The sequence below is a fragment of the Lactuca virosa genome, chromosome 2 (assembly GCF_052849685.1).
Source record: "Lactuca virosa cultivar CGN04683 chromosome 2, Lactuca_virosa_CGN04683_v6, whole genome shotgun sequence".
In the NCBI taxonomy this organism is placed as follows: Eukaryota; Viridiplantae; Streptophyta; class Magnoliopsida; order Asterales; family Asteraceae; genus Lactuca; species Lactuca virosa.
Genome location: NC_136427.1, coordinates 102,260,742 through 102,286,434, shown reverse-complemented (window position 1 = coordinate 102,286,434; position 25,693 = coordinate 102,260,742). Strand labels below are relative to the sequence as shown.

General features: G+C 40.2%; 1 protein-coding gene across 1 annotated transcript in view; it reads left to right on the top strand.

Moving 5' to 3' along the window:
* Positions 1-2,643: 2,643 nt before the first annotated feature.
* The window catches only part of LOC145157634 (uncharacterized), a 28,014-nt gene continuing 4,964 nt past the window's right edge, over positions 2,644-25,693 (top strand). Inside the window, exons 1-2 of the mRNA XM_079076658.1 lie at positions 2,644-2,760; positions 3,489-3,633. Of these exons, the coding sequence (XP_078932784.1) occupies positions 2,644-2,760; positions 3,489-3,633 (262 nt within the window). The remainder of the gene's footprint in view (positions 2,761-3,488; positions 3,634-25,693) is intronic.

Sequence of the window (25,693 nt, the reverse complement as noted above, 5' to 3'; positions counted from 1 at the left end):
ATACAATTAAAATCAAAATTAACCGATGGAGTCTAAATGAAAGTTGTAGAGTATATACTCACCTACGCGTGGATATAAAGAATGTCGAAATCGGAGCTCGTATGCGAGAGATATGAATTTCTGAAGTTCGAGGCACGCACACCAACCTTATCCGAGACTCACGACGTGAGCAAGAGACTCACGACGTGAGTCTATGACTGATGTGTGTCAGAACTAGACCACCAGGCGTCACGTCTACAGACCAAACTCACGACGTGAACTATCCCATGTTCACGACGTGAATCCCGAGAATGCACCCTATAAATAGCATGCGAGACTTCCGACTTTCCTTGCTCATTTCACTCTTCTCTCTCACTTCTACTCCACGTTTAGCACCCCGAGACGACCCCGACACCTCGGTTACATATCCAAGCCCTGACGAAGGTCCGAAGTGCCGAGAATCTCGAGAAACTTACAACTTCCCGGTCGAAGTGCTACCCGAGAAAAACTCGTTTTCTTCAAATCACCACACTTCCCAGGTGAGTTCATACCCCTACATTTTTACGTTTTCTTTAGTTTTCAGGGGGGGGGGGAATACAAGTTCAAAATACCAAAATTATCTAATACATGTTTAAGAGTTTTCCTACACCTTGTAACATGCTGAGCAAGGTGTGTATACGGTTTACACTTATCATTTCAAATGTCGATTTATGGAAATACAATGACTTGCATAGAAAGGTTTCATCCAAACACGCACAATACTTTTGGATAAACTATAATAGGTATAGTTTGAGCACTTCGTTAGACAAAGAAAACAGTAACCCAATCGACTTACAAAACAAATATTTCATTGCACACTACGTGATCTTGTATTAATTAAACTCGCGAGACATTCTCCTTCGGGGTACTCCTAAGTACCACAGAAAAGTCCTGTAGTTATAATCAGAATCTCCGGGAGGGAGAACGTGATAATTGTGTATAGATCTATACTGGTTCTGACAAACCCGCACCTAAGCTGCTTGCAACAGCTAGACCGACAGGTCTGGGGTGACAAGTGTCATAACTTTCCGACGCCTGAAGAACGTCGCATACAAGGCCATCTAGTCTTTAGTATGATTATAACATATCGCATGGAATATGAACACAACATACAAGTCACGGAAATTCTAAGGTTTTATACAAAGGAGTTTTATTTGAATATAAAACACACACATAAGTATGACGACTTACTTACACATACTAGACCTTGTTTCAATTCAGTTTACAACAAATCTTTTACAAAATATTGGATTTTCTGGAAACAAACTTGTAACAAAACGTTAAGGAAACAACATTCATTTTTATAAAATACTTATGAACTCACCAGCTTTATGCTGATACTCTCTTTTCAAAACAACTTGTATTCTCAGGTAATCAGTAATATAGGTAACCGCAAGATTTCTGAAGTCAAGACGCTGAGGCGTAGATTCTTTTGCTACATTTTATCATCATATGTAATTTAATTGGAAACATGTATTTTTGGAACATGTATTTTGGAAACAATGTAATCCTTTAAAATATATCTATGATGGTTGTGTTTTACTTTCTTCACTATGGTTATGATACTGAGCATGACGTCATCCGCCCCCGAACGTTTCCGCCGTTCTGGTTTGGGGGTGTGACAGATTGGTATCAGAGCTTTGTTTATAGTGAACTAAGTATATCGAACCACGTAAGATATACAAACTATAAATACAACGGGACAAAAAAAAATCTGATGTAGCTTTTCAAAAATACTTTAAAAATAAGAATTAATATTTTTATAAAAGTATTCGCACAATCGCACATTCAGTATCATAATGGTAATAACATAAAAGTATCAAGACAAGTTGGACACTATGGTCCAGCTTCGGGGTATGTAGTCAGATCTTGGATGAATATAGCCTGATCAACTATATTCAGCCAAGATAGGACCAATGTATGCCGAAGAAGGATCATGGTGAGCAACAAGTCTGCAACTTACCAAAATTCCAAGAATCAAACTTAAAAATACTATAGGAGTATTTTAACACAAAAAGCTGTAATCACAAATTCGACAACTAACTTCTTGTTCCCAAAGTTTCTTGCGACATTCCTCCTTATCCCTATTCTCGCACAGGTACGATGGCAGGATTTCATTTGCCAGGTGATCCCTACTTTCCCAACCAAGGGAATGCCGGTTGGATTGTGGAAGACCCAGAGGAAGAACCCGAAGAAGAGCCCATGGAGGACGAGGAACCCATGGAAGAAGAAGAATCCGTAGACGGTGAAGAGGAAGAAGACTCAGATGGAACCGACTCCGAACCCAAAGTTTACAATCCACACCCTGCCCCTAATCCTCCGCGACACTTCCAGGGCCCGACGCCCCGATGGGCCGAAACAATACATAGATGGAGCCGAGAACAAGGTCAACGACCTCCCAATGGCATGCAACGAGGCTTCTACAATCTCAGTAGGGGAGGGTCAGCCGACCGAGCTCTCCCTGTCATAGGTCACTGTGTCACACGTCAAGAAGAGCAAACAAGAGTTAACACCCAACATCTCATGGAAGTTGGTGCTACCAGCCAAGTCAACTCCGTTCGCATTCGCCGGTTAGACGACGACCACGATCGGACTCGAGACCGCACCGAGCTTCTTCGATGGGAAATGGCTGGAACCGGAACCGAAGTGCAAGAACTCCGAGAGCACCGAGCCACCCTAGAGGGACGTCTAGCTGAAGCAGAGCGCCAAGCGGCGGAATCCAGAGCCGAGATGAGGAACCTCGTATCTACACTTCGTGATCCTCATAACTTCAACCACTACAAGTAGTGCTTGCACTATTCGCCCCAGTTTAATTTAGTTTTGCGGATAAATATTACTTTCTAGTATTTTAAGTTCAATCTCGCGATTTAAGTGTTTACACTTCCGAGATCAGTTAGCGGCCAAAATTTTCCATACATTGATGTAGCATAGACCCCTAGTAGGGTTAAATTTTCCCAAGTATTGTATACTAAGTTATATCAATGATATTGGCACGCTATTTACTTTATTAACACTACTCCAATTTCATAACATGAGCTATTTTCAGATAAAAATTTATTGGTGACCAACCTATGATCGCCCGAGGTATAAATCAAAGTTGTATGTAATTAGGGCCATGTCGACCTAGAAATGGTGGTTCCGCCTTGGATCCTGTTCCTTGTTTGGTTGTGGGCCCAGGGCAGACCCATCAGATTCGAAAGTTTATTTAATCTTAATTACATGTAAATATTATACATCAAGTGATTGTTGGTTGGACCCGATATGGATACTATCACAGACATTGCATAAAAATCAATACTACCAAAATTCATAAAGTTTATATTTCATTGTTTATAGACTTCTAGTATGAATGAATTCTTACAACATTCTTACAAGTCGGAATCATGATGCATACAAAGAACTAATAATGTTTAGTTTAACACTCGACTTGTATCAAAGACTTATTGTCTTTCTATTCTTAATTATGGCAGAAAATGCCACCTCGTAGAAATCCTAGGCACGACGACGCAGCTGAGACTGCACCACCCCCACCACCACCTCCTCAGTTCGACCCAGCCATATTCCAGGCTGCGGTGGCGGACGTAGTGGCAGCCGTGATAGCCCAAATCAACCCCAGTAATTCAGGAGGTGCAGGCAGTGGTGCCTCGAATTATAATAACGGGGACGGCCAGGGACGCTCGAGAGAGTGTACCTACAAAGACTTTACTAACACCAAGCCCAAAACCTTCAACGAAAGTGGAAGTGTCATAGCGTTGCTACAGTGGTTCGAGAAAACTGAGACCATTTTCGAAATATGCGCATGCCCTGAAGCAAGCAAGGTCAAATTTGCTTCATGCACATTCTCCGAAAGAGCCCTCACCTGGTGGAAGGGTCACGTCAAGGCACTAACACTCCCGGTGGCTAATGCGATAACATGGGAAGATCTGAAAACCATGTTAATGAAAGAGTACTGCCCCAGGGGTGAGATAAAGAAGCTGGAAGAAGAATTTTGGGGTCTTAAAATGACAGGCTCTGACATCCTGTCGTACACCTCAAGGTTCAGCGATCTAGCCATGCTGTGTCCCGAGATGGTTCCTACTGAAAGCAAGAAGGTGGAAAGATATGTATGGGGACTATCTCAACAACTCCAAGGACACGTATTGGCCTCAAAGCCAACTACCTTCGACAGTGCCAAGGAACTGGCATAGCAACTCATCGACCATAACGCCAGTCATGGCACTGTAACGACCCGCTCCGAGCAAGAAAAAGGGGGAAACAACAAGAGGAAGTTCTAGGATAAGAATAAGGGCCAAGCTGCCCAAGACTCAGCCAAGAAGCAACAAGTGGTTGTTGTGCACGCTGCCACGACCCCTACCAACCCTACTCCGATAAGGCAATACGTCGGGAACCTACCCAAGTGCAACAAATGCAACTACCACCACAACGGTGCATGCCGTGAAATGCATTGCACCAACTGTAACAAGAAGGGGCATACCGTCCGATTCTGTAGAACTCCAGCCCAACCAAACGCACAAGCTGCCAACGCCGGAGCAAGCCGAATCTGCTATGGATGTGGAGAAGCAGGACACCTCAAACGTAACTGCCCGAAGGCAAGAAAACCCAACCCCAACGAAGTGGGCAGATTTCTGGCGATAGGTCATGAGGAAGCCATCGTAGATCCAACTGTGGTTACCGGTACGTTCCTCCTCAACAATACATGCGCATGCATTCTTTTCGATAGTGGCGCGGAGAAAAGCTTCGTGAGCCACCAATTTAAACGCTTGCTTAATCAAACACCACAAACACTAAAAGACACATTCACCGTAGAAATGGCTAACGGAAAAACAGAGAACACTAACGACATTTACATCGGGTGTACCCTCACCTTAAACAATTATTCCTTCCAAATAGACCTTATGCCGGTCACCATAAAAAGTTTTGATGTTATCATTGGCATGGATTGGTTATGCCCTCACCATGCTGAAATCCTATGTCGCGAAAAGGCCGTTCGCCTTAATCTGCCAATTGGCGAAACTCTAGTCGTCTATGGCGACAAACCTAGCTCAAACTTTCAGATCATCTCCTATCTCAAGGCTCGAAAGTATCTCCGCAAGGAGTGCCACGCCTTCCTATCCCACGTCGTAGATAAGGGTCAAGGAATGAAAGACATCAAGGATATTCCGGAGGTCTGCAATTTCCTCGATGTATTCCCGGAAGACCTTCCACGAGTGCCCCTCCTCGACAAGTCGAATTTCGAATCGACTTAATTCCCGGAGCTACCCCCGTAGCTAAATCGCCATACCGTCTAGCCCCAGCCGAAATGCAGGAACTGTCCAGTCAACTGAACGAACTACTGAGCAAAGGCTTCATTAGACCAAGCTTCTCGCCTTGGGGAGCATCGGTTTTGTTCGTCAAGAAGAAGGACGGATCGTTCCGCATGTGCATTGACTATCGCGAATTAAACATACTCACTATCTAAAACCGATATCCTTTGCCTCGAATTGATGATCTCTTCGACCAACTACAAGGAGCGAGTTTCTTCTCGAAGATTGACCTTAGATCTGGGTACCATCATCTACGAGTTCAAGAGGAGGATATTCCCAAGACAGCTTTCAGAACGCGCTATGGTCACTACGAATTTGTAGTGATGCCTTTCGGCTTAACCAATGCACCCGCATCATTTATGGATCTGATGAACCGAGTGTGTCGACCTTACTTAGACAAGTTCGTGATTGTTTTCATCGATGATATACTAGTCTACTCCCGAAGTAAGGAAGAACACAGCCAGCATTTACGTCAAGTCCTAGAAACACTGAGGGCGGAGAGACTATACACAAAGTTCTCAAAGTGTGAGTTCTGGATTCGAGAGGTGAATTTCCTCGGACATGTAGTCAGCAAGGAAGGAATCCATGTGGACCCTTCAAAGATCAAGGCGATTGAAAGTTGGGCAGCACCAAGAACACCCACGGAGATCCGACAATTTTTAGGGCTCGCCGGTTACTATCGGAGGTTCATTCAAAACTTCTCCAAAATCGCAAAACCACTCACCACCCTGACTCAAAAAGGGGTGACATTCGTATGGGGAGATAAGCAAGAGGCTGCATTCCAAACACTAAAACAAACTCTATGCAGTGCTCCGATCTTGTCCCTACCAGATGGAACCGAAGACTTTGTGGTTTACTGCGATGCTTCAAACCAAGGTCTAGGGTGTGTATTAATGCAACGAGGAAAGGTCATTGCCTACGCCTCCAGACAACTAAAGACGCATGAGGTAAACTACACGACGCACGATTTCGAATTAGAAGCAGTAGTTTTCGCCCTAAAAATCTGTAGGCATTACCTTTACGGCACTAAATGCACCATCTTCACCGATCACAAAAGCCTCCAGCATATCCTCAATCAGAAGGAACTCAACATGAGACAAAGGCGATGGGTGGAATTACTAAACGATTATGAATGCGAGATTCGTTATCACCCCGGAAAGGCTAACGTGGTTGCAGACGCTTTAAGCAGAAAGGAGTACTCGGGCCGCCGAGTAAAGGCATTAACCATGACCATCCACTCACACCTGTCCGCACAAATCAAGGAAGCTCAGGAAGAAGCCTTGAAGCCGGAGAACGTGACAGGAGAAGCATTGAGAGGAATGGACAAAAATCTTGAAGTCAGGGATGACGGAGTTCGTTGTCTCATGAACAGGATCTGGACACCAAAATTTGGTGGATTCAGGGACGTTGTCATGAAAGAAGCTCATAAAACTCGCTACTCCGTGCATCCCGGCTCAGACAAGATGTACTTAGACCTCAAGAAGTTATATTGGTGGCCGAACATGAAAGCCGAAATAGCTACCTTTGTGGGCAAGTGCCTGACTTGCGCCAAGGTTAAGGTAGGATATCAAAAGCCCTCGGGACTACTACAACAGCCAGAGATACCCGAGTGGAAGTGGGAGCGGATTACGATGGATTTCATTACCAAGTTACCTAAGACCACGGGTGGACTTGACACCATTTGGGTAATCGTCGACAGATTGACCAAATCCGCACACTTCCTACCAATAATGGAAACAGATAAAATGGAGAAGCTGACAAGGATCTACATTAGAGAAATAGTGCGCCTTCACGGAGTACCGATATCCATTATCTCCGACAGAGATAGTAGGTTCACGTCACGATTCTGGCAGTCACTACAGAAAGCTATGGGAACTAGGCTGGACATGAGTACAACTTACCACCCACAGACTGACGGTCAGAGTGAAAGAACCATTCAGACGTTTGAGGACATGCTAAGAGCTTGCATGATAGACTTTGGAAAAGCTTGGGATACTCATCTGCCTCTTATCGAGTTTTCCTACAATAATAGCTATCATACTAGCATCAAAGTTGCTCCGTTCGAAGCCCTCTATGGCCGTAAGTGCAGGTCGCCCCTGTGCTGGGCTGAGGTGGGAGACACGCAACTAGCAAAAGGACAAGTCCCTAACAGCGCACTCACTGGCCCGAAGATCATCAGGGAAACAACCGAAAAGATCGTCCAGATTCGAGAACGAATGAAGGCTTCGCAAGACCGACAAAAGAGCTATGCGGACAAGAGACGAAAACCTTTGGAGTTTCAAGTTGGGGATCGTGTACTTCTGAAGGTATCACCTTGGAAGGGACTCATACGTTTCGGAAAACGTGGAAAACTAAATCCAAGGTACATCGGATCATTCGAAATCCTCGCCAGGATTGGCCCGGTGGCATACAAACTACGATTACCACAGGAACTCAATCACGTTCATCCTACCTTTCATGTGTCAAGCCTGAAGAAATGTTTGTCGGATGAGACCCTTGTCGTTACCTTGGAAGAAATTGAGATCAACGAGAACCTCCACTTCGTAGAGGAACCTGTTGAAATCATGGACCGAGAAGTGAAGTCGACGAAACAAAGCCGCATCCCCATCGTAAAGGTCAGGTGGAACGCCAAGCGAGGACCTGAATTCACTTGGGAACGCGAGGATCAGATGAAACATAAGTACCCGCATCTTTTTCCTAGCACATAAACTCTGTCTTAGATTAAAATTTTGGGACGAAATTCCCTCTAACGGGGGGATGATGTGACAACCCGATATTTCGAGTCAACGTAATGTTCGAAAAATCAAATATTATAAACTATCTTGAATCAATAAAAATTAGCATAAAAAACGAAGTGTTCTAAAGTGTCAATTGGAGTACAAAAAGTGTTAGATATATTGTCAAGGTTTTCGAAAATATAAGGAACACTCAAATCCGGGTTATAAAGAAGAAGTTATGACCAACCAAAGATTCGTGACAAAACCGGTAAAACGCTGTTAAGCGCGAAAAATGAAATTTCAATAAAATACTTTTTAGCCTTAAGTATCGAAACGAAAGTCGTAGATTATGTTAAACCGTGAGCATGTATAAAAAGAACGCCCAAATCTGACTTCATATGAGGAAGTTATGATTTTTCTAAGTTTCAGAACCACAGTAGACAACTAAAAACTCGAAATAAAGATCGAGCGATTTTTAGCCGACGCAACCTAAACGAGATTTGAAGGTCTCGACAATAGTAGTACACCGGTAAAAAGACAGATGCAAACGGACATCGGATGAAGAAGTTATGGATTTTTAACGGAATTATCCTGTCCCGGCCTATTTAAAATATAATTAAAGTCAAAATTAGCCGACGAAGTCTAAATGAAAGTTGTAGAGTATATACTCAGCTACACGTGGATATAAAGAACGTCGAAATCGGAGCTCGTATGAGAGAGATATGAATTTATGAAGTTCGAGGCACGCACACCAACCTTATCCGAGACTCACGACGTGAGCAAGAGACTCACGACGTGAGTCTATGACTGATGTGTGCCAGAACTAGACCACCAGGTGTCGCGTCTACAGACCAAACTCACGACGTGAAGTATCCCATGTTCACGACGTGAATCCCGAGAATGCACCCTATAAATAGCATGCGAGACTTCCGACTTTCCTTGCTCATTTCACTCTTCTCTCTCACTTCTACTCCACGCTTAGCACCCCGAGACGACCCCGACACCCCGGTTACATATCCAAGCCCCGACGAAGGTCCGAAGCGCCGAGAATCCCGAGAAACTTACCACTTCCCGGTCGAAGTGCTACCCGAGAAAAACTCGTTTTCTTCAAATCACCACACTTCCCAGGTGAGTTCATACCCCTATATTTTTACGTTTTCTTTAGTTTTCAGGGGGGAATACAAGTTCAAAATACCAAAATTATCTAATACATGTTTAAGAGTTTTCCTACACCTTGTAACATGCTGAGCAAGGTGTGTATACGGTTTACACTTATCATTTCAAATGTCGATTTATGGAAATACAATGACTTGCATAAAAAGGTTTCATCCAAACACGCACAATACTTTTGGATAAACTATAATAGGTATAGTTTGAGCACTTCGTTAGACAAAGAAAACAGTAACCCAATCGACTTACAAAACAAATATTTCATTGCACACTACGTGATCTTGTATTAATTAAACTCGCGAGACATTCTCCTTCGGGGTACTCCTAAGTACCACAGAAAGTCCTGTAGTTATAATCAGAATCTCTGGGAGGGAGAACGTGATAATTGTGTATAGATCTATACTGGTTCTGACAAACCCGCACCTAAGCTGCTTGCAACAGTTAGACCGGCAGGTCTGGGGTGACAAGTGTCATAACTTTCCGACGCCTGAAGAACGTCGCATATACGGCTATCTAGTCTTTAGTATGATTATAACATCTCGCATGGAATATGAACACAACAGACAAGTCACGGAAATTCTAAGGTTTTATACAAAGGAGTTTTATTTAAATATAAAACACACACATAAGTATGACGACTTACTTACACATAGTAGGCCTTGTTTCAATTCAGTTTACAACAAATCTTTTAGAAAATATTGGATTTTCTGGAAACAAACTTGTAACAAAACGTTAAGGAAACAACATTCATTTTTATAAAATACTTATGAACTCACCAGCTTTATGCTGATACTCTCTTTTCAAAACAACTTGTATTCTCAGGTAATCAGTAATACAGGTAACCGCAAGATTTTTGAAGTCAAGACACTAACGCCTCGTTCCCGAGTTTAACAAAAGAAAAGAAGAGAAGAGAAAAGAAAGTCGTGAGAGAAAAGAAGAGAAAGGAAAGGAAAACACAATTTTCTTTTGTGTTCCCGAGTTGGAAAGAAATGGAAGGAAAATGAATTATTTTGTTCTTTCTTTCCAAATCCTCCCAAATCGGAAGGAAAGTTAGGAGGGAAAGTGATCCTCCCATTTCCCTCCACTTCCTTCCACTTCTCTCCTTTAATGAAACTCGGGAACACCAATTTATTTTATTTTCTTCTCATTTCCACCCATTTCCTTTCCTTTCTCTTGTTAAGTTGAACTCGGGAATGGGGTGTAAGGCGTAGATTCTTTTGCTACATTTTATCATCATATGTAATTTAATTGGAAACATGTATTTTTGGAACATGTATTTTGGAAACAATGTAATCCTTTAAATTATATCTATGATGGTTGTGTTTTACTTTCTTCACTATGGTTATGATACTGAGCATGATGTCATCCGCCCCCAAACGTTTCTGCCGTTCTGGTTTGGGGGTGTGACAAAACTTGGCCTCAAGTTTTGGAATTTGTAAAGTCACTTTAGAAAACTTTAATTCCAAACCTTAGAGTTTTAAAAGTTAAAATTCAACCCTAATACTTTATAGTATTATAAGTTAATAATATATATATATATATATATATATATATATATATATATATATATATATATATATATATATATATATAAGAACAAAGTCAGTCTTACCGTTAGTAGGCCTCATTCACAAAGCCGGTCTATAAGGGGGGGTATAAGGTTACTACCTATAAAATGACAGTTTAATGGATGTCCACTCTCATCCACCGCTTCCTTGACTGGTGGAGGGTCGTTATCCGAACGGGTTTGACAGGACTATAATTCTCCCTTCATTAAAAGTATAATGATAAATACTGAGTAACTAAACACTTACAAATTCCCAATCCTAGTTACTTAGGAAAATGTGAATTTGGTGCTAACCCATGAAATTGCACTTTATACCTTACCAAGTCGTTGGTGGAGCGTGTGTGGGTAACCGACACACTAACATGGACTAGTAAGAGTGGCAAAGGGTGACTTAATGTTTATCATAGATCGGTAGAGCGCGTGTGGGTAACCGGCACATCGATTAGGTGATAAAATTAAGGGTACCAAGTTAATTTGCATTGTTATTCACACCTAGTTTGTGATCCCCGACATCCCAGTCACAAACATGAGAGGGCACAATCGAGATTTAAACATGCCATTGAAAAGTTCAATAAATCTCAAAAAGATCTAGGAGTTTCAATCCAATTAAAACCTAATTCCCATTTCGTTTTTCATGGTGGAAATTGGTGAATCGTCATTCGCCTACCTTCAAATATTTTATAGCTTGGATTACGACATCCCTCTTCCAAGTTATAAAATGTTGTGTTGGGTCCTAGCCTTAATATTTCATATTGGGTGTTGTATTAAGGACTTAAATCAACTAACTTGAATTTCTCCCATTGTAGATGTCTAGATCAGACAACTATGATCTTCTCAAATCTCTTGGAACAAGCTTTCCTAATGAAGATGAATCCCGCGATTGGATCATGGAAATCATACTTCTCTTCCTCCACCTCCTCTAATTATTCTCCCTGACCTACAAGCTCAAAGACTTGAAAAATTCAAGGTCATTCAAGCCCTACTTGCAGTGAAACATGAAGATGGAAGGCCTGTGTGTTCTCACGTCTTAGAGATGAAGTCACATATCGACAGGCTGAGAGTGTTGGGTGTCGAAGTCTCAAGGAAGTTGTCTGTTGACTGGGTTCTTCAATCACTTCCTGAGTCGTATAGTGAGTTCATTAAGAACTACTATGTGATAGACCACGACATGACCCTTATTGATCTTACTTATTTGCTTGTTGCTGCCGAATAAGAAATGCTTTGGCGCATTGGAAAAGTAAAATGGGGTGGAAGATCTACTTCTCAAACTTCCATGGACATTGACAATGGTAACATTGGAAGTCCGAAAAAACTTTATCTTCCCAATGGAAAGGGATCGGCCTTAGTCAACCCGATGGACCAAAAGGTAAAGGGAAAGCCTAAGTCTATGATAGTCCCGTGTACCATTCCCAAAGAGTCTATATGTTTTTATTGTAGAGAGAAGGGGCATTGGTTGCAAAGCTGCCCTGACTACCTGAAAGATCTGAGAGAAAGAAGAATCAAAAAGTTTGACTCTGCTTCAGGTAAGTACACTATCTAACTCTGTTAAGTTTCTAATTGTTGATTCTTAATACATGATGTGACTAGGTTGCATTTTGATGTTTGGCAGGATCAAGCAAAGGGAAGGAAACTTAAATGAAGAGTACGCTGAATCTGACCGTGAAGATGGATTTCAATCGCATGGTTCAAAGATCGGATTTTTGAGCTGCTGCTTAGGAGTTATGATAGATTGCTAGGAAATATGTAATAGCATAGTTTTCATTTAAAGTTGCATTGTAAGGAAAAAGTTTTTTTCCGCATTTTATAAATAAATAAAATTTTGTTTTATTTTATTAGATCTCCTTGCAATGACATTTATGAAAAATTGATGTTTGTATGTTTCTATCAATATTGGAAATATGAATTTGTTTCTTTCTTTTGTGGTAGTGTCTAATTTTACAAAATAAGGAAAGATTCTCGTCACCCAAGTTTCAATTCGACAGAAACTTGGAATCATGCAAGTTGTATTGTATGATGAATGAGAATTTCATCTTTGGAAAATTAAGACTAATTCCTTGTTCACATGTATATGTGAGTCAAATGAAGGACTAAGTGATCGAGTACACATTCTTGTGCACTGGTCAAGTCCACCACAAAGATCGATAAGACTATTCGTCATGATTTACTAAAATTTAGTAAATATGGTTATACTTACAAGTTTAAATGTAATTCTGAAACATTGGAAAAGTTTCAATGAATGGCAGAACGAATGAGAAGAATCAAATTAGGCAGCAAGATAAAAGTTTCTCAAATCTGAAAAGATGGGAGAGTACTTGAGTTTCTTATTTTATGATCATCTTAATGATTAGGAAAAATCATATCACAATTGATCCTCTAAAGACATCTTAGTGCATTCTTATGGCTAAGAAGAGGAGTCATGAATTGTTGAAATGGTTAAATCAAGAAGATGAGTCATACTTCGTTCCAAAACAATTATTAGAGTCATACTCCAAGATTGTAACTTGAGTGACATATCTTAAAGAAGGTTTATAACACTTGTCAAATGTAGAGTAAAATGTTTTCTACTCTTGTACATTTGAAATTGGTAAGTTGTGATGTTTTGGATAAAACATAGACCAACTAAGGCCAATTATGTGAAGTGTTTGTCTTGATAAGAATCCTCACTATCTCTTGAATATTTGTTTGTCAAGGAATGGTTCTTGGCAAGAGAGTATTATATGTCAAGAGGACAGTGGGAGTCTTAAAGATCCTGAAATAGTTTCAAGGACTAATCAAGAATAAAACCTGTAGTTTATCACTAGCACACGACTTGAGGTTTATAGCCTATCGTGGTGACATATTCTAGTTTTTGTGCCCATTCCAGTTAAAGTTGGCTTTGCATATGAGTTTTGAGAGTTCTCAATTGGTTGCATAACAACCTGGAAGCAATGGTAGGCCCTTGTGCTGCCAGGTGGCAAGAAATTAAGAATGAAGAAGTTCAGTCCATATGAGTTTGAATTTGTCACTAACCTTGTCTTGTGATTATGGTTTTGAGAAATTCACATGGATAAGAACACATACACCATAAAATCTAAGTGTCATTAGGTTTCTCTCCGATTCATGAAAATGATGGTGAGGAAACGCTTTCACTAAGTAGATTTTAAGTAGATAGCAATTGTGATATTTGCATTCTCAAAGTCGTTAGTGGAGTGTGTGTGGTTAACCGGCACACTAACATGGACTTGTGAGAAATGGAAAAGGTCTAAACAATTGAGACTATGATTACGGCATCCATTTTCATAGTTCTAAAATTGCTTAGACACACATGTGAGCTATCTAAGGAAAGGTGCATGATTTTGATAAAGTCTTATAAAAGAATCTCGTATCAGAAATCTGAACTTTGGTAAGAAAGTCAATAAAGTATTGATTTCTAGAAGCCCAACTAATTTCTGAGTACATGTCAAAGCTAGTGGGAGCAAAATTGTTATGCTAGTAATTATTATGCTAGTGGGAGCATAATCAATTATGATAAGTGTTGCAAGTTAGCAATGTTAATTATAGAAAACAAATGTTTCAATTGGGAAAAATTGTTTTGCTATAATTAAGGGAGAGGAAATAATACTTCATTTCAATTTTAACAGCTTAGATTGAGATTTTAATCATCTTTAGTCAAGGATATATATATATATATATATATATATATATATGAATTTTATGTTGGAATGGTTCAACATAAGGAAATTCTATATATACATTGTGTTCTCAAAATTCGATTATGATTACGGCATCCCTTTTCATAGTCGATTTATGAAAACATGGCAAATAAAATAAAAATTAAAAATTTTGTAGCAAACGGCTTGTCTAGGATCATGTCTTTATGTGAGACATCATGAATCGTGTCCCATATGCTTCGGGTATAGGATCGATTAAATGTGCTATAATATTCATTCGTTCTAAATCTTCCAAATGCCTAGGGAATTAAGAGGGAAAAAGTACTAGAACTGGATATGATTAAAACGATTAAGCAATTATCAAGGACAATCTAAGGTTTACCAAAGATTGGTTGCTCATGGACAATTGGAAGTATAGTATTGATTTTTGAAAGGACCGTATTGACATATTCCGAAAGGAGGCAACTCTTGTTCAGAAGTGATAGTCAAAATGAAATATGGAAATGTTTCCATAGGTGGAAGTTATTCATGAAATCTGTGTAAGATTAGAAAAACTTAAAGCAGGAAGGATGTTCAAAGGAATGTACTTTGAATTTGAGACTTCGTTTCCATGGAATTGATCTCCATTGGAGTACTCTGTAATGTATTGTCACAACTAGCAAATTTGGCTAGGAAATCCTATCCTTAAGTAAACGTTATCAATGGCAACAATTTTAACCATGACCTGAAAACATGGTTTATGAGTGTTCAAAGACAACAAACTTCCATTTAAAAATCCAAATGAAAGATCAAAGTTCAATACAAACACTTCGAATGGTCAACTACAGATTGGAAACCCTAAAAATCCCGGTTTAAGTCCTTTATGGACTGGGATTTTCTTATTGGGCCTAATGGACCAATAAGCCTCTAATTTGACTATTTTGGGATTAGGACCCTTATATGGGCTCTAAATGGACCCACTCCCATGAGATTTAACATTTTTGGCACTAACGGGCCTAAAATGTAATAAAATTTTCTAATGGGCCTTGTTGGGCTATAATTAACCTAATTAGTTTTATTGGGCCATAATTGATTTAATTAGCCCTAATGGGCCACAAATGATTTCATTTATCCTAATAGACTTCAATTGGGTCGTGGACCCTCATAAAGGGCCCAATGGGCCGAGAATTAGGAATTTGGGCCTCATAGGATCATAACCAAGCAAGTAAGGCCCAAGCCACTTCTTTTCTCTTCTTTCTCACTTTCGGCCCATAAAAAAAAAGAGATTTGAATGAAAAGAGGTGGTGACACCTCATTTTTGTTTTGAGGACAACCAAGTAATTACATAACATGCATCTAAGTAAGATATTAGCCATGGAGTAATAACCTAATTGAAAATCCTCTCTCTTCCATCTCTTTTAATTGTGGCCGAGAACCACAACTCACCCCAAAACATCCTCATTTTCTTCCAAACACTCTCATAGTTTTAACTCCAAGTTACACCTTAAATCTCTCCTTAGCCCACATCATTTCATGATCCATACCCTAGAACTTCATATAACTCGAGATCTACTCAAGGGAAGCTTGCAAGAGCCGAAAGCTTCCTCTTTTCCTCACTTAAACCGAAATCAACAAGCAAGGTGAGTTCATGCCCCCTTGTTTTTGGTTTTTGCTTGTTTTTGGGGGAGAATACAAGTACTATGTGTTGATCTATGTGTGTATGCTTGTTATATGTGATTTCTTTGGTTTATGTTGTGAAAATATGATATTAATTGCTAAATCTTGAAATCTAAGGCTAAAGTGTGAAGGATACATAAACAAATAACATAATAAACAACATACTTCAAAGATCTAAGGGTCTTTAGGCTCAAGAAGTGAAAACAAAGTCAAAATCCTTATAAGTGTCATTTTTGCAAAAATAATAAAGATTTGGGTAAAACATAATATTTTCGGTTCTATAAGGATAAAATGGTATTATTCTCATAAAAATCTGACTTTTATGAAAATAACACTTTTCTAGGGGTCAAAAACATAAATTTTAGCTTATTGGGCTTTAATTTGGGCCTCACGAGTTTTTGGGCCCAAAGTTGCGAAAAATGAAGTGTAGAGGGACTGAAATGGAAAACTTAACAAACTATGAGTCTAAAACGTGAATAAACTATTTTAGGGGCTGAAAATGACTTTGATGCAAAAATTGGACTAAAAATGCAAAGTTTTTGATTTTGGGGTCAAAATTGTAAAACTTACGGAATTTGAGCCAAAAATGTAAACTTTTTATAAATAAAGGCTGGAAATGACAAATACAATAGTTTTGGGCTGAAATTATTATTTAAATAAAGTTTGGGTCGAAAATGTCAAGAAAAACGGTTTAAGGGCAAAAAATGTCAATTTTCATAAACAGGGACTAAAAGTGCCATTTTTATAGATAAAGGGGATGCAATGGTCAAACTAAATGTTTTGGGCCAAATAGGCAAATATTAAATTATTGGGTTAAAAATATCAAGTTTATAACGCATGGTTTTTAAATATATATATATATATATATATATATATATATATATATATATATATATATATATATATATATGTATAACCAAAGCTTCGTTATAAATCAAACGTCAAAGTATTTTAACACTTCGAATAAACATTTAGCTTACAACAAATACCTACATTACGAACTTAAGATCAGTAAATTATAAATGATTCAATGGTTGGGCTCAAATATCTTCTATTCATGCTATTGGGCATTTGTGGCCCAATATCATGATTATTGGGCCCAATATATTCACACATGTTATTGGGCTTCCAGTGACCCAATTACATACCCAATGGGCCTTTATCAACTTTATCATGCTATTGGGCCTTAATGGTCCATTTGCATTGCTAATAAAACCCTAAACATTCGTAATATGCTTAATGGGCTTTTAACGTGTCCGTAGCATACTCGACAGCTTGAAATAACATACAAAGTTAGTGGGCCTTCGTTGTCCTCTTTTCTTTGCCTGTTAGGCTTACCTTATATTCAAGTAAACATAAATCGGGTTGTAAAACAATGTTATTCAATTTCATTTGGATTTAGTGAGAAATAACGGGTGACACCAATAAGTGTCGGTCGTAGTCTGTAGTTATAATCAGAGTCTCCTGGAGGGAGAGCGAGAGTTTGTGTATAGATCTATACGGGGGTGACTCCCCCACACCTGAGCTGTTCGCTACAGTTAGACTCGGCCAGTCTAGGGTGACAAAATCTCGATCAAAACCGGCGTTTGAAAAAATACCAAGACATGCGAATTAGTCATTATTATGCATGGTTATAACGACTCACATAGAGATCCAATACCATTTTAGTATTCATGGGAAGTCATATTCATATACGGGGACGATACAAAGTGATTCATACAATAAATACATAACTATCATACCATTTAAATTGGAAAACATCGGGTTTTCCAGGGAATCGACATTATTCACTTCTACATACAACAACTACAATACAAAGAACAATTATGAAGAACATTCACTTTTACATGTTCTGAAATCACATACATATACACTTATGGGATCATCACACCTTTTTCGTAAACAGTTTTTGTTACAGAAAATATCGGATTTTCTGGGTCGTACAAACAATACAAACTATTTTATATCAAACATGCTTATGAACTCACCAACATTATATATGTTGACCGTTTTCAAAATAACTTGTATTCTCAGGTAACCGTTAGAATGAAGAATCTTCAAGCGTGGTTCTGAAATTTCTTTTGTGCAAAGTCATTCGTTAAACAATTTATGTTCTGTGATGTTGTAAGGAAAACAATGTACTTGATGTGAACAAGGTCAGTTGTAATGTATTAATGCATGATGATGTTTATGTTATGTTTCATGTATATTCATTGTAATGATATTTCAATTTAAGTCACACGAGCCCTCGGACGTTTCCGCCGTCTGGTTCGGGGATGTGACAGGTATATTGACAAGTCTTTGTGACTTTGTGCATAGTCATTACAAGAGGATCAATGCATATAAGTTTAGAATCTAACATATTTCGGTAAATGGTAGGAATTTGGAATTCTTACATTTATGATAAGGATTTGGATTGTGAAATGAGCATCACTGGAATCATGTTCAATTGGTCTATTTCAAAAAATAAGGATCGTAGACAAACATAGTGTGCATACTTGGAGTATGGCATAACTATTGTTTGGACAAACATAGTGTGCATGCTTGGAGCATGGCATGACTATTGTTTTAATTCAAGTACTAGGTTGATAAATCGAAACATTATACAATGAGTAATGTGTAATCAATATGGTGTTTAAATAAAATGTGTTTTACTTACTCTCAAAGGTGCTTGGGCCATATAGGATTAGTATTATTCTTGTGTTTCACTTTGCATGTTTTGACTTCCCAAATAACTAGATTGTTCAAACTCTCCACAGTCAGTCATATGTTGGAAGTAGGTATGAATCAAGACTGTCATGAATTGGGCTTGTAGAGGTCTAAGATGTTAGACATAGCAAAAGTTGCTACAACATTCATGAGTACTCATAAGTTCTGAGTATTGGATTCAACCGGTGCTCACTTGTATCACTTCATGGAATTTATTTCGAGTGATCGTGAGACGGTAACATCATATAAGTCTTCAAACCTAGAGATATGAGTTGTTGATTATGAGTTGGTTGTGCATTGATTGTACGAAAACGCATCGGTAACTCGATGTTATAAAACGTACAAACATATGAGTCGAAGTTTATCTGTTCCTTCTAGTCCTTGGAGGATTAGAAGCGAGATCTGGGCCCCTCAATGATTTTGTTTTGACCTATGTACCGGGCTCGGTCAGAACCAAATTGATGTGTTCAGTTTAGTTCTATGTCAAACAAATCGGAAATCAGGAAACAAACTGCTGGACAATAAGTACGAAATTGTTCCATGTACTTGTCCGACTGTTATCTAGAACAGAGGATTATATGATCACTTATCTTAAATGGCGCATCATCATCTTAGTTCCGCGAGACTTTGAAAGATGTACGATTGCTGGTCGGTTCTTGAAGTCATACCTATAGTTATTAGACTTATCCAAGTGGGAGACTGTTGGATAAGGTCTCTAAGTCCATAACTATATTTGGTATGTACTTGACCCAGCTTGGCATGGTCCATTTGGGTTGCTCGGCATCTCAACAATTGGATAGACATAATGAGAAAAGGACACTTATGGTTTGTTAATATATTATAAGTTCTAATATATTAATATGAAATCGAATTATTTAATTAGCATTGATCAAGAATTAATTTGGAATTAATTTTGTGATCAAAGGAGACTAATTAAATATATGGGGATTGATTTGTAAATCATTCATTCTTATATAGTGGGCTTATGGTCCATGATTCACTAGATTGGGCTAGGACCCATTGGGTGCTCCATGGATGCTCCATGGAGGTTAAAACCCATGGATCATGGGGGGAATGAAAAGCCATGCACATTATGGTTTACATGGTGTAACCCTACATATGGCACACTATAAAAGGAACCTCATATGGAGCAAAATTGGAGACTAAGACAAGAACAAGGAGGGCTAGCCGATTTTGAGTGAAAGTGTTCTTCTCTCAAGTTATTCCAAGAGTTGTGGTGTTGTGTGAAACATTTGAGGAATCACATTTGGGGTGCTAGGCTCACAAGGTCTTAAGGAATCCAAGCTACAAGAAAAGGTATGTCATTCTACTAGTTTTTATATTACAAGTAACCCATGCCATGCTAGTGAGGATGAGAACCTTGGAAAATCAAATTTGCATGAATATTAGAGAAAACATAGATCCAAAGTTTCTAGGGTTGCATGTACACCATAGGAGTGTTAAAATGCTCAAAACCCTTCACTTTTGAGTTAACATAGTAATGGGTCGCTAGCGTTAGTAAGCGCCGGTTGTCAGTAGATCAATCATTGGAAGGCCGGAGGGATCTGGAATCCTTCCATCTCTTATATGTAATGGAGACTTAGTCGGATCGAAGTGGGGGAGTTTGGGAAACTTCCCGACTTTGGAACCACATCTGATTGATGTGTAGCAGTTTATGGCAACCCAGGTTGAGGATCCCAGTCAGGACATGAGTTCAGTGTGGGATGTTAGACAGCGTGGATGCTCGAATTTGGGTGTGTTCGGAATGGTAATCAGTGGTAAAACCATGGTCATCGATTGAGTTAACGTGGGAAGGTGTTGTAAGACTGCGGGATAACCGTAGCACTTACCAGCGGCCAGATGGCATGGAGAATGTGGTAAGACTGCGGGGTGGCCTATATTAGTAGTCAGCAGACAGTTTAGAGGCGTTGTAAGACTGCGGGGGTGACCCGTAGCATTCACTAGCTAGCAGGAAGTGTGGAAGTGTTGTAAGACTACGACATGGCCCGTAGCATTCGCTAGTTAGCAGATAGAGTAGAAACGTTGTAAGACTGCGGGGTGGCCCGTAACATTCGTTAGTTAGCCGTTAGTAAAGTGGTATAGTAAGACTGCGAAGGTGGCCCGTAGCATTCACTAGTGGTCAGTTAGTATGGGAGTGTTGTGAGACTGCGGGGTGGGCCGTAGCATTCACCAGGACCTATTTCGACAGTAAGAATGTGATAGATTTGTGATTCACTCACGAATTAGTTCAGATGATTTAGGCCAGGGTGGTTCAACCGCACGAAGGTGAGTATGCCATAGTATGATCGAATTCGAGAAATGGAAGGTCTCGGGTGCCTTTGGAAAGCAGATAAAGGGCAGCGTGATGCTTCAGATGGTAGTAGTGATTTTGAGATTCGTTTGTGTGGAGTAGCTTGATGATCGAAAGTGCTAAGTCACTTGCAGCGGGATTAAATAATCTCAAAGTAATTGATTTGACCCTATTGCACAACTCTCGTTTAAGTCTAACCGTTGCAGGGATGAATCTTCTACTTGAAGTATTATCTGAGCCTTCTGTCAAGAAGAAGTGTTCTGCAGGGATATTTGGTCTATGACACTACTTTCTAGCGGGAACCTCGAGCTATCAGGAGTCGAGTTGCCAGTTGGGAGATAAATGGACTGGGTTCAACAACAATGATTAAGTATGGACAGTCTGCCAGGGAGTCAGACCATCTCGAGACTACAAATTTCTGATTGAGTAATGTGATCATAATGCGGGAAATTCGTCCATCTTCGGGTTTTAGAACCCTGTGAGGGTTGGTTTTGATTGCCTTGGGAAGGCTAAGGTGTGCTCGGGATTTTGGCCATGTCACTTGAGTGGTTTTGCGTGACAGAAATAGTAAGAAATGATTTCGAGGACGAAATCTAATTTAAGTGGGGGAGAATTGTAACATTCCGTTTAAAGATAAAATGCAATAAAATAAATAAATAAATAATAAGCCCTAAAATCCCGATATGTATTTTATATATATTATTTCATCGAAGCCCTGAAGCCATAATAATTTAATTAGTGTTAGTCTTGAAAGCTAAACGCTATAAGTTCGGGAATTTACAGTCTGAATTAAATCAATTCGACTGGTATTGAATAGATTATTGGGAGCAGGGGCTAAAGGGGTTACATATGGAGCTGAATGGTAAAGATTTTAGAAGACAGGGGCCATTTGGTAAATATTAGGCTTAGATTGAAAACATAGAGAGAGGGAGGGACTAGAAATGTCAGTTTTTATATAAAGTTTAGGGAGCTGGACACGGGAGTTAAACCCGTTCCCCTCCACCCTCTAGACTCGGGCATATTACATTACCTCCTTCATCTAAACCCTAAACTTAGTTCTAGTGCAGCCGCCACCATACTCCTACCTCTAGCTGCCGCCTCCGTGACGCCATAGTGAACCACCGATCGAGTGACTCCGGCGACAAGCGTGAAGACCGAGACCGTGGTTGCTGTTGCTGTTTCCCAATCGCTGCTCTCTCTGTCTCTCTCTCTCTCTCTCTCTCTCTTTTCTCTCTCTCTCTCTCTCTCTCTCTCTCTCTCTCTCTCTCTCTCTCTCTCTCTCTCTCTCTCTCTCTCTCTCTCTCTCTCTCTCTCTCTCTCTCTCTCTCTCTCTCTCTCTCTCTCTCTCTCTCTCTCTCTCTCTCTCTCTCTCTCTCTCTCTCTCTCTCTCTCTCTCTCTCTCTCTCTCCTCCGATTCGATCCTCGTTGGGATGCCTCGCCACCATTAAACACCACCTCTTCGCGCCGTCGCTGCCGCTGCTGCCGTTGTACGTTCCACAGCCCCGCGGTCACCCTCCGTCGTCATTCTCCTCCTACAGGATCGAAGTCCGGCGTGGTGTGTATTTATATCTCAGCTCATGTCGCTGTGTGTGTGCGTGTTTAAGATGTTATCGTGATGTGTGAATCGCTATTGCATCGTGTTTGTGTGTTAGTTTTGTTGGCTGGCCGGAGGTTGAATAGAGCCACCGTGGCAGCCAACCATGGTGGCTGCCGCCATTTTGTTTTTCTGCCACCTTTGACCTCCGTGTGTGGGTGGCTGTGGCTATATATTGGTGTGTGCGTGTTTATTTTCTGATGGAGTGTAGTATGAAGTGTGTGTGTGTGAGTTTTGTATGGCTGGAAAACCAAGGAAGCCACCACCACCACAGTGAGGTGGTGGTTGCCACCATGTGCCACCGCCGGCCACCACGAGGGAGGTTGTGTGTGTGTGTTTGTATTAGTGTGTGTGTGTGTGTTATTTGGGTTTTTGCTTTGTGATATTGTAAATGATGCTAGAATAATAAAAGAAACTCGTAATCACCACCGTGAGGTGATGGCCGCCGCCGTGAGCCGCCGTTGACCACCACTACCCGAGGTGGTAGTGGGTGGTGCCCGACTCATGAAACCCCAATGGGCTTTATGAAACCCTAATGGGCCTTATGAGACCTAGTGGGCGTAATGAAGCCCTAATTGATCTAAGGACTTAGTTTCGGGCCTATTGGGCTATGATTGGGTTGAAAACCTTAACTAGGGTTTAGAAAACCCTAATTTTGGAATTTTTAGTTTAGACTTATCGGGACCCGCATATTGGTCCATTGGAATGGAATTGTGACTTGCACCTGATCACACCATATGATTTATTTAGAATAGTGATGGACTTAATGGATTAAGTCCTTAATGGGTTAAGTGAGAAACACTTAACCTTAATTGTCATTTTATGTGAAAACGCTAATTTCACTTGGGCTTTAAGTTGGGCCTTTCTTTTGGGCTTTGGTGATTGGGCTATTGATGGGCCATCCAAGAAAAATCATATGGACTAAGAATTTATGGATGGGCTTTAGGGTAAGGCCCATGTGAGGTTCACGTACAATTTGGAAAATTGGGCCATAGATGGGCCATGATTGGGCCTTTATGATTATGAGATATTGAGCCATTAGAAATGCCAAATGTTTGGACTGGACTAAATGGTTGGGCCTTAGAATAAGACCATGTAAAGGTTTGGGCCCAATTTGGAAAATTGGGCTATATGTTGGGCTTTGACTCATAGTTGACTTTTGGGCCTTTGGATTGGGCCTTGGGCTTGAATCAAGATAAGATAGGGGTAAAGCAGTCTTTTACCCCAAGCGTGGACTTATGGATATGTGTTGGAACCCAATTATTAATCGGGTGTTATTTTGATGTTTACAGATTCAGGAATCTGTCAGCCAGCAGCCACAACCTTATCCGCGGGACTTCAGCAGTGTGAGGTGAGTCTCCTCACTATTTGTATGGGTCGAAGGCACCAATGCCGGTCCATTTGTTTGATGTATGGTAGGAAGACCCGGGGGGTAGCCCTAGGCAATATGTATGAAAGACCAGGAGGTGGCTCCTGGCACACTCTATGTTATTATGTATGGTCGGAAGACCCGAGGGTTAGCCCTTGGCACTATGTATAAAAGACCAGGAGGTGGCTCCTGGCACACTGTACGCTAATTGGCTAAGTAGAGTAGTATGTATGCTAGTTGTCTTTGTAATGCTTGCATGGATGACTAGGAGGTGGCTCTTGGCACTTGTCTGTAAGACCGAGGGGGTGGCCTCCGGCTTGGCAAGAAAGACCACGTGGCGGCCCGTGGCATAATGGCAAGACTATGTTTGGCACATAGAATCTTTATTGATTATGATATATGTATGGCTCATGGTTATGTATGACAGTATGCGAGTCATGTGCTTATATGCTAGACAATATCCGGTTGAAAGAGACCGAAGGGGTAGGCCAACACCTAGATATGCTAGGCAGTATGTGGATATGTATGGTATGTGGTATTTGGGGAACTCACTAAGCTTCATGCTTACGGTTTTCAGTTTTGGTTTCAGGTACTTTTTTTTCAAAGGAAAGGAGCCGGCGATTGCAGCGCATCATACAATGTTTTCCGCACATGAGATCTTTGGGATTACACTCTAATATTGTTTTATGATAACATGCTTTGATTATTCACACTTTGGTTTTGACATGGGATGTTTTTATACTGTTGGTTTTATAATAGCCTAATTAAAAATGAAATTTTTGGTCTTGAATTTCGGGATGTTACAAGTTGGTATCAGAGCCTTGGTTTGAGGGATTCGGGCATACTCTCGGGTGTGTCTGAACTCAAACTAAGGACTTGGTATGCAAATTTTCAAAAGTAAAATCATTTTATAAAAAGAAGTTTGAAAAGAATTTTAAAGGAGAAAAGAATTTTGGAAAGGACAAGGTGTGTGATACGTGCAATATGCTGAGCTCAAGTAAGTGGTTCCCAAAATACCAATACATGTTTTTTACGTGATATTATATGATTATGTGATTCGCATGCTAGATTAGGGCTAAGGATTTAGGAAGGATGCCTTATATGCCTACTGTATGTGCTTACTGAACTGCATGCTATTACTGATTCGTCAGTGATATAATGGCCTGTTTAGGTTATGCCTGATTGTATGAGCCTTTGTATTGCATGTACAGATTCCTGATTAGAGGATAGAATGGTTTGATTGGAGTATGATGGTTAGATTTTCCATTCTCTGAATGCTGCTTGATTTGTGATTTGTGGGACTCTTAGTGATGTGAGTTAGCTACTAAGTGAATATGCTAAGTCACATGGGACACAATCCGGATAATCTCAGAGTGATGGACTCGACCCTATTACACAACTCTTGTTTGAGTCTAACCGTTCTAGGGACGAGTCTTTTACTCGAAGGATTATCTGATTTCTGTTGCATGTGGCTATATTCATAAGGTAGCTCGTTGACATTGCTGGGAATCTTTCAGCAGCTGAGGATTGGGTGGATTCGGGAACCTAGGAAAGCCTCAGATATGTTTCAGTGGGTTAGTAGTGAGGTTTAGTGAGGCTTGGGTGCATCAGTTTGAGGAAGTAACTTGG